This window comes from Ranitomeya variabilis, chromosome 5, assembly GCF_051348905.1.
Source record: "Ranitomeya variabilis isolate aRanVar5 chromosome 5, aRanVar5.hap1, whole genome shotgun sequence".
Classification (NCBI taxonomy): domain Eukaryota; kingdom Metazoa; phylum Chordata; class Amphibia; order Anura; family Dendrobatidae; genus Ranitomeya; species Ranitomeya variabilis.
Window position 1 is genome coordinate 682025177 of NC_135236.1, and position 17949 is coordinate 682043125.

A 17949-nucleotide genomic window follows, 5' to 3' on the forward strand; every position below is an offset into this window, starting at 1 on the left:
GTCAATTGTTCTTTGGTGGATTCACATCTCTGCTTGGATTCTCCTGCTATTCTGACCAAATCATCAAAGATAAGTCCTGGCTTGGTTTTTTGCAGTCCACATGCTGTGGACTTAATACTTCAGTGCATTTTATGTTTTCTCTTGTCCAGCTTTGTCAGTATGGATTTATTCAGTTAAGCTGGAAGCTCTGGAGAAGCAGATTTACCCTCCACACCTTTAGTCAGGTGTGGAGATTTTTGTAATCTCTGTGGTGGATTTTTCTAGTATTTTAATATTGACCGCACAGTATTCTGTCCTGTACTTTCTATCTAGCTAGAGTGGCCTCCTTTGCTAAATCCTGGTTTTATTCTGCGTTTGTTATTTTCCTCTCCTCTCACAGTCAATATTTGTGGGGGGCTGTCTATCCTTTGGGGATTTTCTCTGAGGCAAGATAGCTTTCCTGTTTCTATCTTTAGGGGTATTTAGTCCTCAGGCCGTGACGAGGTGTCTAGGCAGTGTTAGGAACATCCCACGGCTACTTCTAGTTGTTGTGTTAAGTTCAGGGTCTGCGGTCAGTACAGGTACCACCTCCTCCAGAGCACGTCCCATGTTGCTCCTAAACCACCAGTTCATAACAGTTTACTACTGTTACCAATTGTGAATTGCGTTTAGCCTACTTACTGTTTTGGGCCTACTAATTGTGTATGCCACTCCTTACAATTGTCCTCCGCTGAACAAAGACATACTGCCAGTTTACTACTGTTACCAATTGTGAACTGCGTTTAGCCTACTTACTTTTTTGGGCCTACTAACTGTGTCTGCCACTCCTTACAATTGTCCTCCGCTGAACAAAGCTATGCCACCAGTTTACTCCTGTTACCAATTTTGAACTGCATTTAGCCTACTTACTTTTTTGGGCCTACTAACTGTGTCTGCCACTCCTTACAATTGTCCTCCGCTGAACAAAGCCATACCGCCAGTTTTCTACTGTTACCAATTGTGAACTGCATTTAGCCTACTTACTTTTTTGGGCCTACTAACTGTGTCTGCCACTCCTTACAATTGTCCTCCGCTGAACAAAGCTATGCCGCCAGTTTACTCCTGTTACGAATTTTGAACTGCATTTAGCCTACTTACTTTTTGGGGCCTACTAACTGTGTCTGCCACTCCTTACAATTGTCCTCCGCTCAACAAAGCTATGCCGCCAGTTTACTCCTGTTACCAATTTTGAACTGCATTTAGCCTACTTACTGTATTGGGCCTTCTAACTGTGTCAGCCTCTCATTACAGTTGTCCTCCGCTGAACAAAGCTATGCCGCCAGTTTACTCATGTTACCAATTTTGAACTGCATTTAGCCTACTTACTGTATTGGGCCTACTAACTGTGTCTGCCACTCCTTACAATTGTCCTCCGCTGAACAAAGCTATGCCGCCAGTTTACTCCTGTTACCAATTTTGAACTGCATTTAGCCTACTTACTTTTTTGGGCCTACTAACTGTGTCTGCCACTCCTTACAATTGTCCTCCACTGAACAAAGCTATGCCGCCAGTGTACTCCTGTTACCAATTTTGAACTGCATTTAGCCTACTTACTTTTTTGGGCCTACTAACTGTGTCTGCCACTCCTTACAATTGTCCTCTGCTGAACAAAGCTATGCCGCCAGTTTACTCCTGTTACCAATTTTGAACTGCATTTAGCCTACTTACTTTTTTGGGCCTACTAACTGTGTGTGCCACTCCTTACAATTGTCCTCCGCTGAACAAAGCTATGCCGCCAGTGTACTCCTGTTACCAATTTTGAACTGCATTTAGCCTACTTACTTATTTAGGCCTACTAACTGTGTCAGCCTCTCATTACAGTTGTCCTCCGCTGAACAAAGCAATGCCGCCTGTTTAGTCCTGTTACCAGTTTTGAACTGCATTTAGCCTATTTTATTATTTGGGCATATATCTGTGTTTCCTCCTCATCCTGCCCATTGCCCAGCCACTGCTAGATGACTCTGCTGGTACATTGACCCAGACCACTACATTCCCCTTGCATTACACAGCCAGAATCTGACCCTGCAGAAAGTCAGGTTCCCCTTCCCGCATACTATACCACCTTTCATGGGGACAAAGAGGAAAGTGCAGATGAAAGTGCAGGTTCCTTCATCAGGTGGGGGGGGCATACTCGTTGGCGACGTCACTGGCACAGGGCCCCTCATAGTACGCAAAAGTGTCTCTGCCGGTGGGAGGCGCCACCGCTGTCAAACACACCGCCGTACTTTGAGGGGCCCTGTGCCAGTGCCAATGCGAACGAGTGGGCCCCCCTGCTTGCTCCAGATCACAGCACTTGCAAAGTTGAAATACTTACCTCTCCCTGCTCCACCGCCATGACATAGTCCACTTTTCCTGGGCCAACGAAAAACTTGAACCAGCCCTACCCCCACACAACTTTAGCCAAATGACCCCCAGTTTTCAATGCCTAACTATTATTATAAGGTAAATTAAGATTGACAAGCTTCAGTAATAAGAATTTATGTTTTTGGCATTAAAATGGGCACTGTAGGTGTTTTCCTGTCCTCCACTCACTGCCGACTTTGATTCCCCATTGACTTGCATTGGGTTTCGTGTTTCAGTCGGCCCCTGACTTTTCGCAATAATCGGCCGATTTCACCCAACCCGACTTTACACAAAGTCGGGTTTCGCGAAACCCAACTCAATCCCAAAAAAGTAGTAGTCGCTCAACTCTACTCTTCACGTCACATCAGCTCATATCAGAAGCAAATTACCGTAAGTTTTTAACCACACACAAAATACACAATTAGACAGTTGTACATCCAGGTAATTGTACTAATATCCTACATAAATCATAATGTGCAAGTACTAAAATTCCTTTATGATTTCAAATAGTTGATGTTATACATAAATATCTATTATATATATATATATACAGGTTATAAAAACGATCCCACCATATACTGCCGTGGGCAAGTCATCAAACACAAGTGCAGAAAGTATGAGACGTGATGGAAATTGATAGACAGATATTAGATATCAAGAATCCAAAAATATGCCCCAACACTAACACATAGTAGGGGACATATAGCAATAACCACTATTATCAATGTGTTTGTTTAAAAAATAACAATTTATTGAAAATATGTTTAAAAAACAAATGTATATAAAATTCACAAAATTCAACAAGGTGCCTTTTCGTGCGAGGGTAGCAGTATCAGTCACTGCAGATATAATATCAACAACAAGTGTGCAAATAGTTTTAGCTGGATAGTGTCCAATCATAAACAGCAGGTTTATCCACCATTAAAGTATATGGATTAAATTGCCACACTACCTGGTCTAATTTAAGGGGAGATGCCAAAAGAACAAAAGTACAAGTGCCTATGTTCAATGAATAATAAAGACCATAACATAATGTAGTGCAGGTAAAAGTTTGTAAAGAGGGCACATTTACCCATAGCAGTAAGTGTTCAGGTATGGAATCCAGCTTATTAACGCAGAGCTGATGGTGTTTCCCTTCACCCCAACGCACGTTTCGTGTATTCTTCTTCACACGAAACAAACACATTGATAATAGTGGTTATTGCTATATGTCTCCTACTATGTGTTAGTGTTGGGGCATATTTTTGGATTCTTGATGTTTATTCTATACCACAAGCTTATTTTGGACTATATTGGTTGATAATTACAGATATTAGATAGTCTGGATGTATTACTTTCTGGACAGCGCTCAGACACCATAATAGCATTAAAGGGAACCTGTCACCAGTTTTGGGTCATATGGGCAGGGTTTTCGGGTGTTTGATTCACCCTTTCCTTAACCGCTGGCTGCATGCTGGCCGCAATATTGCCTTGCGCTGGCGTGTACTCCGGAGGACAGAGAATGAACTTCAAACCAATATTGCGGCCAGCATGCAGCCAGCGGGTAAGGAAAGGGTGAATCAAACACCCGAAAACCCCGCCCATATGACCCAAAACTGGTCCCGCCAAATTCAGGTGACAGGTTCCCTTTAATGTTTACTCTTTATACTTTCAGCACAAGATCGGCAGCAGTTAAGTCCCCCTTGAACACTAAAGTCTACCCCAAGAGATGGAACCCTGAGGCCATGCCGGAGATCGGCTGTAAGGTAATGTGCGGAGCCCCTATGATGTGTGACTGGAGGAGAAGGGACAGGAGGGGTCACGTATCTTCTTCTATCCTCTGTAGAAAGTTCTTGTCTCGGACACATCCAGCGAGTTCTTACATATTGTCAGCAGCTTCTCCAAGACAGTCAGTGGTCACGAGGTGAAGAAGATATGGCGTCTCCAGAACCCATCTCTGTGGCAGGTGTTCCAGTGGTACGTCCGCTCTTCACCCTCACACCTGGCAGGAGGTTAATATGGGCCCCATGTAGGAAGGTAGTTAAGAGCCGACGCTGTAGCAGGATGCCCCAGCTCACAGTGGTCCCGTTTCAGGACCTTACAGATAGGAGATGCCCCAAGTCACTGTGATCCTATTTCATCACTTTTCTGGCTTTTTTGGTAATTTTTTTTATTTTTTAAGGCAAAGAGAACAGATGAAAAAAGTCAATCAGGGAGGAGACGTGAAGGAATTCGGTTTGTTTCATGGCACAGACAGTACGCACATCAATGCCATCTGCTATCATAATTTTGATTGGCGCATGTATGGCGCCCATGGCACCGTGTATGGACAAGGTAAGAAGCAGCAGCCAAAAATAGTGGGTATTATCAGAGAGATTTCCTTGGGGATGTGGACTTTTTCCTCTTTCCAACACTGTTTAATCATAATCATGCCGGGACATGCCCCCTCAATAGCAATGACAATCAGTCTGCTTTCCTCTCTGCAGAGCGATGATGTGCTGGAGAATAGCAGAGCTGAGATTGTTTAACAGCTTTTATCTCCAGCAGTCAGTATGGGGGAGGGACAGTACTGCAGAGGTGGCAGCACTACACTTTCTTTGGCAATGCTTATGTGTATTTAATCCTGCCATTAAAGCTCATTTAAATTTGAGAGGAGAGCTAATAAAAGAGTTTGTGAGACTAAAGATCTGAAGTACCGCCCCTCCCCCCACACTGACTGCTGGAGATGAATAAGGCTTAGGCCATGTGCACACGTTAAGTATTTTTCGCGTTTTTTCCGCGTTTTTTCGCTATAAAAACGTGATAAAAACGCGAAAAAAACGCTAACATATGCCTCCTATTATTTTAAGTGTATTCCGCATTTTTTGTGCAAATGTAGCCTTTTTTTCCGCGAAAAAATCGCATCGCGGAAAAAAAAGCAACATGTTCATTAAAATGCGGAATTGCAGGGGATTCCGCACACCTAGGAGTGCATTGATCTGCTTACTTCCCGCACGGGGCTGTGCACACCATGCGGGAAGTAAGCAGATTATGTGCGGTTGGTACCCAGGGTGGAGGAGAGGAGACTCTCCTCCACGCACTGGGCACCATATAAGTGGTCAAAAAATAAGAATTAAAATAAAAAATAGTCCTATACTCACCCTCGATGTCTTCCCGCCTCCACTGCACGCTGTCGCTTCGGTTCCTGTAGCTGGTGTGCGGTGAAGGACCTGCCGATGACGTCACTGTCCTGTGATTGGTCGTGAGCGGTCATGTGACCGCTCACGTGACCGTGACGTCACGGAAGGTCCTGTGCGCACAGACCAGCTATAGGAAGAGGAACGGACGCCGCTGAGGAGATGTCTGGGTGAGTATAAGCATTTTTTTATTTTTTTTATTATTTTTAAACATTCTATCTTTTACTATTGATGCTGCATAAGCTGCATCTATAGTAACAAGTTGGTCACACTTGTCAAACACTATGTTTGACAAGTGTGACCAACTTGTCAGTCAGTTTTCCAAGCGATGCTACAGATCGCTTGGAAAACTTTAGCATTCTGCAAGCTAATTACGCTTGCAGAATGCTAAAAAAACGCGAAAAAAACGGAAAAAAAACGCAAAAAAAAAAATGCGGATTTCTTGCAGAAAATTTCCGGTTTTCTTCAGGAAATTTCTGCAAGAAATCCGCAACATGTGCACATACCCTTAAGCTTTCAGTTAATCACACTCAGGTCTGCTGGGCTCCAGCACCTGTCATCACTCTGCAGTGAGGAGAGCAGACTGATTGTCAATGCTATTGTGTTTTTGTTTCCCCAGTGTGTTGCCACTTGCTTATGATTGGTCAGCACCACAAAAAGTAAGAAGTTCATGCCTTCAGTGAAATCTCTCTGGACTTATTTTTTTTTAACTGTTTAGGTGCCGAATACTTTGATCACTAATATCTCAGGTTTCTATTATGTGCGATATTTTACTGACGAGATCTCAAAGAAGTTACATGTAAAAAGCCATTGTTCTCCCCACAGGAAGCTACTTTGCCCGTAACGCCTCATACTCCCATAACTACTCCATTCCAACTACCCGCGGGACACGGGTGATGTTCATAGCTCTCGTACTGGTGGGAGATTACGTAACTGGAAAACCCGACATGAAGCGCCCACCACTGAGACCCGGCAGTAGCTTGCGGTACTATGACTCCTGTGTGGACAACACCACTGATCCCTCCATCTTTGTGGTGTTTGAGAAGCATCAGATCTACCCGGGATATCTCCTGGAATATGAAGAAGAGCAGAAAAAATCCTAAAATGCTAAAGTTAGAACTGACATTACATCTACGTAATGAACCACATCAGAATAGAAGAAGTAGAGCAAAAAGCCAATACGCCAAGGCAGCTTTAGGCCAGTGGGCACCGGTGGCCTTTTATTACTCTGCACAAAACTAGTCCTTCCACTAGATGTAAAGTTTTCTGGACTATATCCAGTCCTGCTCTCAAATATCTGAATTTTGGTCCTTCTTGTTTGAGCAGACATGGAACAAAACCTCTACCAGCCCACATTCAATATCTCCTTCACCTACACCTCCTGAATATTGTATAAGAATGATAGCATGCAATGCACACTGTGCCGAATTTAGCCTTACTTAGTTGCTTCTCATATCTGTTTTTACTATGTAAACCGCACTTTCCAAGTGGAACATATGAACACTTAATAACATGCACAAGGACAGGTGTACACCAGGGCTTATTCTAGCTTTTCTGCTGCCAAGGCAAAACTTAAAGTGTCGCCCCTCTTTACAGAGCAATTTAAACTTGCAATGAACAAATGCATTTCCGCCATTGCTTTTACGATATTCATTATTATTTAGTCCCTTTACGAGACTTGGACCTGTGATTATCTGATCACTTGTACTGTATTTTGTAATACCACAACAGCAGTATATAGAAAAAATTGCTGTCTCCTATAAATATCTCAAGCACCAGAACCACCATCAGAACATGAATATAGCACCAGAACCACCATCAGTACATGTATACATCAATCAAACTATCATTAGTACATGAACACATCAGCAGAACCACCATCCGTACATGTAAACATCACCATAACCACCATCCGTACATGTAAACATCACCATAACCACCATCAGTACAGGAATACAGCACCAGAACCACCATGAGAACATGTATACATCATCGGAACTACCATTAGTACATGAATACATTAACAGAACCACTATCAGTACATAAATACATTGCAAGAACCATCATCAGTACATGTATACATCACCATCAGTACAGGAATACAGCACCAGAACCAATAATATACGCATGCATTATTGGAACCATCGTCTACAAAAACATCACTGAAACTACCATTATTATATGTATACTTCACTGGAACCACCATCAGTAGAAGAATACATAATCGTATGCTTCATCAGTACATGAATACATCTCCGGGACCACCATCAGTAGAGGAATATATAACCAGAACCACCATCAGTACATGAATGCATCACCAGCACCAACATCAGTACAAGAATGCATCACCAAGTGTTGTAGAGCAATAAAATGCAATGTCAGGTCAGTCCCCCAGAATATACATTAGTATCACATGAAAGTACAATTCCTAGTATGTTCTCATCTATTTTCATTAAATGTATGCATATATGCATGTAATAAAGTGTGAGTGTATTAATATAGTCACCTACTGCTGGTCTTTCTGATGTCGAGCGCTGTTTTTCGTCACCACACCACAGACTCTTTGGGTAAGGTCACGCTGCACTCTGCATGACCTAGAAGTGGCTTTACCAGTGTAAGTAAATGAAGCGTCAGAATGTGGCTACATTGGCATTATTTGTAAAGATACTTCCAGATCACGCATGTGGCACAGAGTAAGAGAGAAACGGTAGGTGAATATAATATATATATATATAGAGAGAGAGACACACACACAATACATGCACCTATACACATACTTAATTTAAAATATAGATGGGAGGCATCTTTAATAATGGTAATGAGATACTAGGGGTTGTTGTTAATAGTTGTCATCACCCACAGCCTTCTATATGCGGAGTCATGCTCTTACAGCCCTGTATATGCCACATGATAGCCCCTACATCCCTCTACATTTTGTATGATGGAATCAGAGTCCTCTCTATAACGTATGATGGCCCTACTGATCCCTATATACCGTATGATGACCCTACAGCCCTCTGTATGCCGTATGACCCCACAGATCCCCTATATGCAGTGTGATGGCCCCCACAGCTTCTGCTCCCGCCATCTACTAACCTCCCTAAATCTGACATTCCCTCTCTGTGGGTGGCACCATGATAACACCCCAGCAGCAGGCGTGGTGTCTGGGTGTTATGTTTGACATCAATCTCTCCTTCACATCCCATATACAATCTCTTGCCCGCTCGTGCCGCTTACACCTAAAGAACATCTCTAGAATCCGCCCTTTTCTCACCATGAAAACAACAAAAATCCGCACTGTCGCCCTAATCCACTCCCGCCTGGACTACTGTAACGCTCTACTAATTGGCCTCCCCCTTACTCGACTTTCCCCTCTCCAGTCCATCGTTAATGCAGCAGCCAGGGTTGTCCATCTGGCTAATCGGTACTCGGACACTTCCGCTCTGTTGCAGTTATTACACTGGCTGCCCATTCATTATAGGATCCAATTCAAAGTCCTTGTTCTCACTCACAAAGCTCTCCACAGTGCGGCATCTCCTTACACCTCCTCCCTCATTTCTGTCTATCATCTACCCGTCCTCTCCACAGTGCAGCCCCCTACATCTCCTCCCTCATTTCTGTCCATCACTGTACCGTCCTCTCCACAGTTGGGCCCCCTACATCTCCTCCCTCATTTCTGTCTATCATCTACCTGTCCTCTCCACAGTGCAGCCCCCTACATCTCCTCCCTCATTTCTGTCCATCACTGTACCGTCCTCTCCACAGTTGGGCCCCCCTACATCTCCTTCCTCATTTCTGCTTATAACCTACCCGTCCTCTCCACAGTGCGGCCCCCCTACATCTCCTCCCTCTTTTCTGCCTATTACCTACCCGTCTTCTCCACAGTGCGGCCCCCCTACATCTCCTCCCTCATTTCTGTCCATCACTGTACCGTCCTCTCCACAGTTGGGCCCCCTACATCTCCTCCCTCATTTCTGTCTATAATCTACCCGTCCTCTCCACAGTGCAGCCCCCTACATCTCCTCCCTCATTTCTGTCCATCACTGTACCGTCCTCTCCACAGTTGGGCCCCCTACATCTCCTCCCTCATTTCTGTCTATCATCTACCTGTCCTCTCCACAGTGCAGCCCCCTACATCTCCTCCCTCATTTCTGTCCATCACTGTACCGTCCTCTCCACAGTTGGGCCCCCCTACATCTCCTCCCTCTTTTCTGCCTATTACCTACCCGTCCTCTCCACAGTGCTGCCCCCCTACATCTCCTCCCTCATTTCTGTTTATCGGCCTACCCGCTCGTTACGGTCTGCAAGAGACTTTCGACTAACCTCTGCACTAATCTGCACCTCCCACTCCCGGCTCCAAGACTTCTCCCGCGTTGCGCCAATCCTCTGGAATTCTCTACGCCAAGAAATCAGAACTAACCGCAACTTACACAGCTTTAGGCGCTCCCTCAAAACACATCTGTTCAGAGCGGCCTATCACATTCCCTAATCAAAGTCCGTGTGTGTGTCAGATTCACTATCTAAGTGAGAATAACTCTCCATCAAACTCCACCGCACCCAATAGCACCACAAATACTGGCTGGTGACTACCTCATGCAGTGTTCAACTATCCCACATTCCCTCAAGATGGCTGGTCCATCATTGTAAATAAGCCCCAGCACTTTGTGTCTCCCCCACCTCAGTGTAGATTGTAAGCTCTCACGAGCAGGGGAGGCTTATTGTGCTTTAATTATTGTATTGTTAACGTTGTTACTTATGAATGTTGTGTTTGAAACTGTTAAACTGTAAAGTGCTGCGGAATATGTTGGCGCTATATAAATAAAGATTATTATTATTATTTTCATTATTATTATTATAAGATGGCTCCACAGCTCACTATATACTCTGTGATGGTCTCACAGCCCCCTATATGCAGTGTAATGGCCCCACAGCCCCCTATATGCAGTGTAATGGCCCCACAGCCCCCTATATGCAGTGTGATGGCCTAGATGAGTGTATGACCTAAAATACACTAATGCCTAAGGCTACGTTCACATTTGCGTTGTGCGCCGCAGCGTCGGCGCCGCAACGCACAACGCAAACAAAAACGCGGCAAAACGCATGCACAACGCTGCGTTTTGCGCCGCATGCATCCTTTTTTCTATTGATTTTGGACGCAGCAAAAATGCAACTTGCTGCGTCCTCTCCGCCCGGACGCGTGCGCCGCAGTGACGCATACGGCGCAAAACGCAAGTGCACCGCATGTCCATGTGCCCCCATGTTAAATATAGGGGCGCATGATGCATGCGGCGCCGCTGCGGCGCCCGACGCTGCGGCGCGGACCGCAAATGTGAACGTAGCCTTAGATTTTCATCATAACATTACTCTGTAATCCACAGCATAAATGTAGAAGAGTAAGTGTTTATTAGGGCTCGCTCACACGAGAGTATAACTCGGCCGAGTACTATCTGATTATCTAAAGGTATGTCGGACAGCAGTCAGACCAATGTTATACTAGGGGCAGTATAGAGCTAGAGCTGCCATTCAGCATAAGAAAAGAGTTGTAGCATGCTGTGAGTGACTCTGGAATTCGGATCACGCGCACCCGTACAAGTCTACAGGTGCGTGTGGAACATCAGACTGCACTCGGATGTCATTCAAATGCAGTCCAACAGCCACAGCCTCAAAATGGGGGATGGTAACTCTCCAGACATTCAGTGGGACATAGAATCTTCTGGTTGTGCTAAAAGCTGTAATTTCTTATCCTCAATTCAGGACAGTTACTTCTCTCAGCTGGTAGATGAACCAACCAGGGAAGGTAATCTGTTGGATCTGGTTCTGTCACATAGACCAGGGGAGGTAATCTGCGGGATCTAGTCCTGTCACAGACCAGATACAATCTCAGATCTATAAGTCCGGGAGCATTTGGAAAGCAGTAACCATAATACGGTAAGTTTCAATGAATACATTCAAGCATTCAAAAGGTGAAATGCAAAATACTGGAACTTTAGGAAAGCTGATTTCAACAAATTCAGGGAAGAGCTTAATAACGTAGACTGTGACCACGTGATGGTAACTGGTGATACTGAACATAAATGGGGCATGTTTAAGGAAATACTACTAGAATCCTGCAGAAAGCTTATAGCCTCTGGTAATAAAATATCAAGGAATAAAAAGAAATCATCATGGAAGAACAGGACAGTACAAAAGTTTGAGACAAAAACAAAGGGCCAAAAAATCCCGAAGGCCGAGAATACTGAAATAACATTTCATGAGTATAAAGATCTAAGTAAGAAATGTAAAAAAAGAAATCAAACTGCAAAGTTATCTACAGAGAAACAAATAATCAACGACATTAAAATAAATCCCCAAAAATGTTATAAATACATCAATGCCTAAAAGAAAAAAATAGATGGTATCAGCCCCTTAAAAGATGATAATAACAAGATAATCACAGAGGACAAAGAGAAGGCTGAGATATTAAACAGGCACGTCTCATCTGTGTTTAACAATGACCTGTCTGTTCCAGGGATCATTCAACAAGGCAAAAATCAAAGTTCACAACCTGATATAACTAGTGTAACATAAGAAGAGGTCTGAGCAAATTAAAGATTGACAAATCCCCTGGCCCAGATGGCATTCATCCACGAATACTGAAGGAATTGAGCTCAATAGTTGACAGACCACTGTATCTCATATTCTTAGACTCTCTTGTTACAGGGTCGGTGCCACAGGATTGGAGGATGGCTGATGTGGTACCTCTATTTAAGAAAGGTAAGACGATGGATCCAGGCAACTACCGTCCAGTAAGTGTGACATCAGTAGTGTTACATATATGAGGGCATTATAAGAGATGACCGCAGAGATATATTACACAGAATATTATAACTGTCAACCAGCATGGATTCATGAAAAATAAGTTGTCTGACAACATGTTGGGTTTCTATTATTATTATTATTATTATTTATTTATATAGCACCATTAATTCCATGGTGCTGTACATTAGACGGGGTTGCATCAAAATACAAATATCACTTACAGTAAACAAAACTAGCAATGACAGACTGGTACAGAGAGGCGAGGACCCTGCCCTTGTGGGCTTACATTGTACAGGATTATGGGGAAGGAGACAGTAGGTCGGGGGTTGCAGTAGCTCCGATGGTGTTGAGGTGGCCATGTGGTCATTACAGGTTGTAAGCTTTCCTGAAGAGGTGGGTTTTCAGGTTCCGTTTGAAGGATCCAAATATGGTGGATAACCGGACGTGTTGGGGCACAGAATTCCAGATGATGGGGGATATTCAGGAGAAGTCTTGGAGGTGATTGGGTGACGAGCAAATAAGCGTGGAGGAGAGAAGGACGTCTTGGGAGGACCGTAGATTACGTGAGGGAAGATATTGAGAGATTAGTTCAGAAATATACGAAGAAGAAAGGTTATGGATGGCTTTGTAGGTCAGTGATAGTAGTTTAAGCTGGATACTCTGGGAAATTGGGAGCCAGTAAAGGGATTTACAAAGAGGTGAAGCAGGAGTGTAGCGAGGAGAGAGATTAATTAGTCAGGCAGCAGAGTAAGGACGGACTGGAGAGGTGCAAGAGTGTTAGAAGGTTGGCCACAGAGGAGGATGTTGCAGTAGTCAAGGCAAGAGATGATTAGGACATGCACAAGCATTTTGGTAGAGTGACGGTTGAGGAAAGGACGGATTCTGGAAATATTTTTGAGTTGGAGGCAACAGGAGGTGGCGAGACCTTGGATGTGCGGCTTGAAGGACAGGGCAGAGTCAAGGGTTACTCCGAGGAAGCAGACTACCAGGACAGAGTAAAGTGTGAATTAATTTATTGTGATAGATAGATCAGGTAGGGAAGATATGCGAGATGGAGGAAAGATGATGAGTTCAGATTTGACCACATTGAGTTTGAGGAAGCAAGAGGAGAAGGAGGATATGGCTGATAGACACTCTGGGATTCTGTAGACCAGAGAGGTGACATCTGGGCCGGAGAGGTAGATCTGAGTGTCCTAGCATATAGATGGTACTGGAAGCCATAGGACCTTATGAGTTGTCCCAGGCCAAGGGCATAGATTGAGAAGAGTAAGAGTCCTAGGACAGAGCATTGAGGGACACCAACAGCGAGGGGGCGAGATGAAGAGGTAGTTTGGGAGTAGGAAACGCTAAATATGCGGCTGGTAAGGTATGAGGAGATCCAGGATAGGGCGAGGTCTTTGACACCAAAGGAATAGAGGATCTGTAGTAGGAGGCAGTGGTCAACTGTGTCGAAGGCAGGTCTAGAAGGAGGATTATAGAGAATTGTCTGTTAGATTTGGCTGTAAGTCGTTCGTAATTTTGGTCAGGGCAGTCTCAGTGGAATGGTGGGGACAGAAGACGGAATGGGCGGAGGAGGGAGTTAAAGGTGTTGAACAACTGTTTGGGGTTGTGGGATAAAGAAGATACGAGGGCTTTGAAGTAAACCTGTTTAGCAGAGGTGAGGGTTGATTTGAATGCGAGTGTTGCTTGTTTGAGTGCAGTGAAATAATCTTGCGAATGCGTTTTCTTCCAACGCCATTTTGCAATTCTGGATACTTGCAGAAGCTTTTTAGTGATGTTATTGTGCCAGGGTTGTATTTAGGCATCATCTGATGGGACTACTACTCTCATCTTGCTATGTCTGCTGTCACATATAACAGACACTGCATGAGCCGATGATGGGAGAATAGTCTCATCATCCAGCGCCTGTGTTCAATTGTAAAAAAAAAATCAAAACATTGACATAATCACATGCAATAATCACCTAATCCCCGAAGCCCGCGTCTCCTGCAAGTAATTGAAAATAATAAACCAACATATACTCCCTGTCCACCGTAGTCCATTTAATACCCAATGTCCCACGTCGAGGTCACCCGGCCGCCTGCGATACACTGACAGGAGGTAATCGCTCCCACAGTGTATCACTTTGCTGCCGTGAGAGTTCACCGGAGTACATCAGCTGATCAGCTCCGGTGCTCTCACAGCACCACTGCATGAGAAAGTTCTCACACAGCGGTAGTGCCATGAGAGCACCGGAGCTGATGAACTCTGGTGAAATCTCATGGTAGAGCAGTGATACACTGCAGGAGCGATTATCTCCTCTATAAATATATGTCACTTATATTTGTTTTGTGTGTGTAAACATTATAAATTTGAATGAAAAAGAAGAGGTTGAACAAGGAAATTACATCACAATTCTTTTTTTTTTACAATACATATTTAGCTCTATGGATTTACAAAACACCACAAATATGAACCCAACTTGCCACCACTACAGGGCAAGTGGGAAGAGCCAGGCAAAGTGTCAGAATTGGTGCATCTAATAGATGAGCCTTTTCTGGGCAGTTGCGGGCTGCTATTTTTAGGCGGGGGTAATATCCATGGCCCCTTACCAGCCTGAGAATACCAGCCCTCAGCTGTCTGCTTTAGCAAGGCTAGTTGTCAAAAATGGGGAGGACCCACGTCGTGTTTTTTTAATTATATACTTAACTAAAACAACAGTGTGGGGACCCCTCTATTCTTGATACCTTGCTAACGCTGACAGCTGATGGTTGCAGCCCCCAACTGTGAGTTTTGCCTGGCTGGTTATCAAAAATAGGGGGAAACCCACGCAGGTTTTTTTTTAAATTATTTATTTACAGCGCAGGCGCGGCTGACGAATACTCCCATATTCTCTCACTGTTATTAGCGGCAGCAAGTGTCAGCTGATAGGAGCAGCAGTCCCATCAGTCAACACCAGTGACCCGAGGTAAACTTTATACCTCTGATCACAGCTGAGCGCTCAAGCAGTCACACAGCTTGGGAAACACCGGCTTTTATGCTGTGTATGTTCGGCTATATTCGGCGGTTTAGTCGACAATTAAATCAGCAAATATTGCAAATTCGGCGATCGTCAGCCGAACCGAAAATTGAAATATTCGTTCATCTCTACTCTTGATATTCTTATGATCTGTGATTATCATAACTGGATGAACTGCCCCTCCAAGTAATGACACCACTTTTCAAAGGCCCACTTGATTGCAAAGAGTTCCCTGTTACCAATATCATAATTTCTCTCCGCAGATGACAGTTTTTTAGAAAAGTATGTATGTAGCGCCCCCACTGCCGCAGGGCCGAGGGGTACCCGGTACCGGGCCTCTGAGTCTCTGCTCTGGGGTTGTCACGGTGGCTAGGCCCGGTCCGTGACCCTGCTGAGGGGCGTACAGTAATAGATGTGGATAGTGGTGGTGGTGCGGTGCAGTAAATAACGAGGACACCAGGTTGCAGTCTCTTTACCTCTTTACTGAAGATCTCTGGGTCCTCAATCCGGAATACGGTTCACCAGGCTGCGCAAGTCCGGCCGGTCCAATGGCACCTCCAGAGTTCTCTTTGCAGGTGGAAATCTGTGCCTACCTTCTAGCGCTATGTGTTGCGGTCCTTCCCTGCTGTGCTTACGGAAAGTCCCCACAACTGTTGTGTCTGTTTCTTAAGTTCCCTCACAACTCGATTAGATGGTGTTCTGCTAATCTTCCGTCCCTCCCTGATGTTACGGTTAGGACGGCACCCGTATGACGGGTAGGCTCGGAGCTCTTCCGGGACCCTAGAGTCGCCCCTCTCCACAAGTTGCCCCCTATGTCTTCGTAGGTGATGTATGTGAGACAGCCCGCCTTAGACTGACTGTCCTGCCGTTGGTTTGAAGTATTGCCTGAAGCTGAATATAGTAATACTTCCTCGGCGTTCCGGCCGCCGGTTGTGCGCCTCAGTAGGATGTTGCCTCGGTCTTACAGCACGACTCCTACTGGTATTCTCCTTCTTGCTTTGATCTCGTTTCTCACTCAGCACAATCTATCTCGCTTCTAATCCTTCCTTGGGCACCGCCGCTATGCTGAGCAGGCGCGGTCCTGTGACGTTCTCTCAAGTTGCCAGGCCTCTGTCAGGATCCCACCCCTGACAGGGACCCTACCGAATCTTCCCCACAACACCCTCTGCCACAAGGTGTTGCCTGGTTCCAACCCAGTCAGCTTTCTCCCTAACTTCCTGCCTGACCCCCAGTTTTACCAGTATGTGAGGAGTGGCCTAATAAATAGAACCCTTAGCTCCCCCTGGAGGCCCGGCTGTGAAATGTATTGGTGTCTGTGATACCTGGTTAGGTGAACTCCTTCAGTGTCATCAGACGTACCATAGCTCCCCTTAGTGGCAGAGCCACAGTACTGCAACGACCAGGACTCTGGGGCGCTGCACTCCCCCCCGGTTAAATCCAGTACTCCTGGACTGGGAAGAAAACAACAATACAGGTTAGCAAAAAGACATACAATTTTGAAAATGCAATAACAATAAGTAAGCTTGAACAGAGCTTCCCTTTATGGGAGGTGAGGACACTTGAACGTTACAAACATGGTTAAACATTATAAATTACAGGCTATAAATAACTCCTGTTACCCAACCTGGTATTCTACTCAGTGCAAACTTTTGAATAATAAGTTAACATTGCCTTTAAGGACGTATACTCCCTATCCACTAAAGACTTACTTATAAAACATTATAATATTAATTAACTCTTTCTCTTTCATTCTCCTTCGTTAAATCTGCAGGACCGCCTGTCCTAACTGCTCCAGGCCTACTGCCTCTCCTTTCTTTACAGGACCGCCCCTTTCAGCCCGGGCCTACTGCCTTTTCAACTACTATACACAGTATAGAACATAACATTTACTTTCGGTTTGAAATCACTGAGCCATCCTTACATGGCTCCTAAGAGGACTCACTGACTAACCCCGTACGGGTTCACTCTGTCCTCATTTTTCTATCAACGTTATCAATCATTTCTTACAATCAACTAGTTGAATACATATAACTTTTACATGTAAGCATCATCATCACTTTCTTTTTGTCAAGACATTATTGCTATCTATCTGTCTTAAAGCAATACCATTCTTTAAGTGCAACAAGTGAACATCCCCTTTAAGAGGGGACCAAGTCTCTATGAGGTAGTGCAACTTCTCAAGCTGCAAATCCGTATGCAGCTAGGACTCCAATACAAGTTCCAAGAATCATATCTTCGCAAAGAGTCCGTCTTTTGTATAAAACCAGTAGGGAGCACCTTTAAGAAGGTGCAAACTATTTACAAGCAGTTTGTATCATGCACTGTTCATGATTGCGGCAGTTCTTGATAACAAAGAAGAAAATAGAAAATAACCAAAAAGCAGGGATCCCGGGTCAACAAAGGGATCCCTTTAAGAATAACCCTAGACCGGTTTTAGCAGCAACATGGTGAAAACAGTTAACTTATTTACAGTCATTAAAACCTATTCACTACTCAGTTTCTGGCAGCCTCCAACGAGGCTTTACCTGGCAGGTGGCTTTCTGCGGCCCGGATAGGCTGAACTCCAAGTCCACTCCCGCAGCCAGGTGTACCCCGTGGGTTCGGGTCTTCTGCACGACCAGGTCGTGCGCTGCAATG

The 17949-nt window shown here is 44.7% G+C and overlaps 1 protein-coding gene across 1 annotated transcript in view; it reads left to right on the forward strand.

Moving 5' to 3' along the window:
* Positions 1-8636, forward strand: part of LOC143775182 (uncharacterized) — a 65906-nt gene extending 57270 nt beyond the window's left edge. The window contains exons 17-20 of the mRNA XM_077263024.1: positions 4033-4106; positions 4187-4317; positions 4523-4674; positions 6342-8636. Coding sequence (XP_077119139.1) covers positions 4033-4106; positions 4187-4317; positions 4523-4674; positions 6342-6619 — 635 coding nt within the window. The 3' untranslated portion in view covers positions 6620-8636. The remainder of the gene's footprint in view (positions 1-4032; positions 4107-4186; positions 4318-4522; positions 4675-6341) is intronic.
* Positions 8637-17949: the final 9313 nt, after the last annotated feature.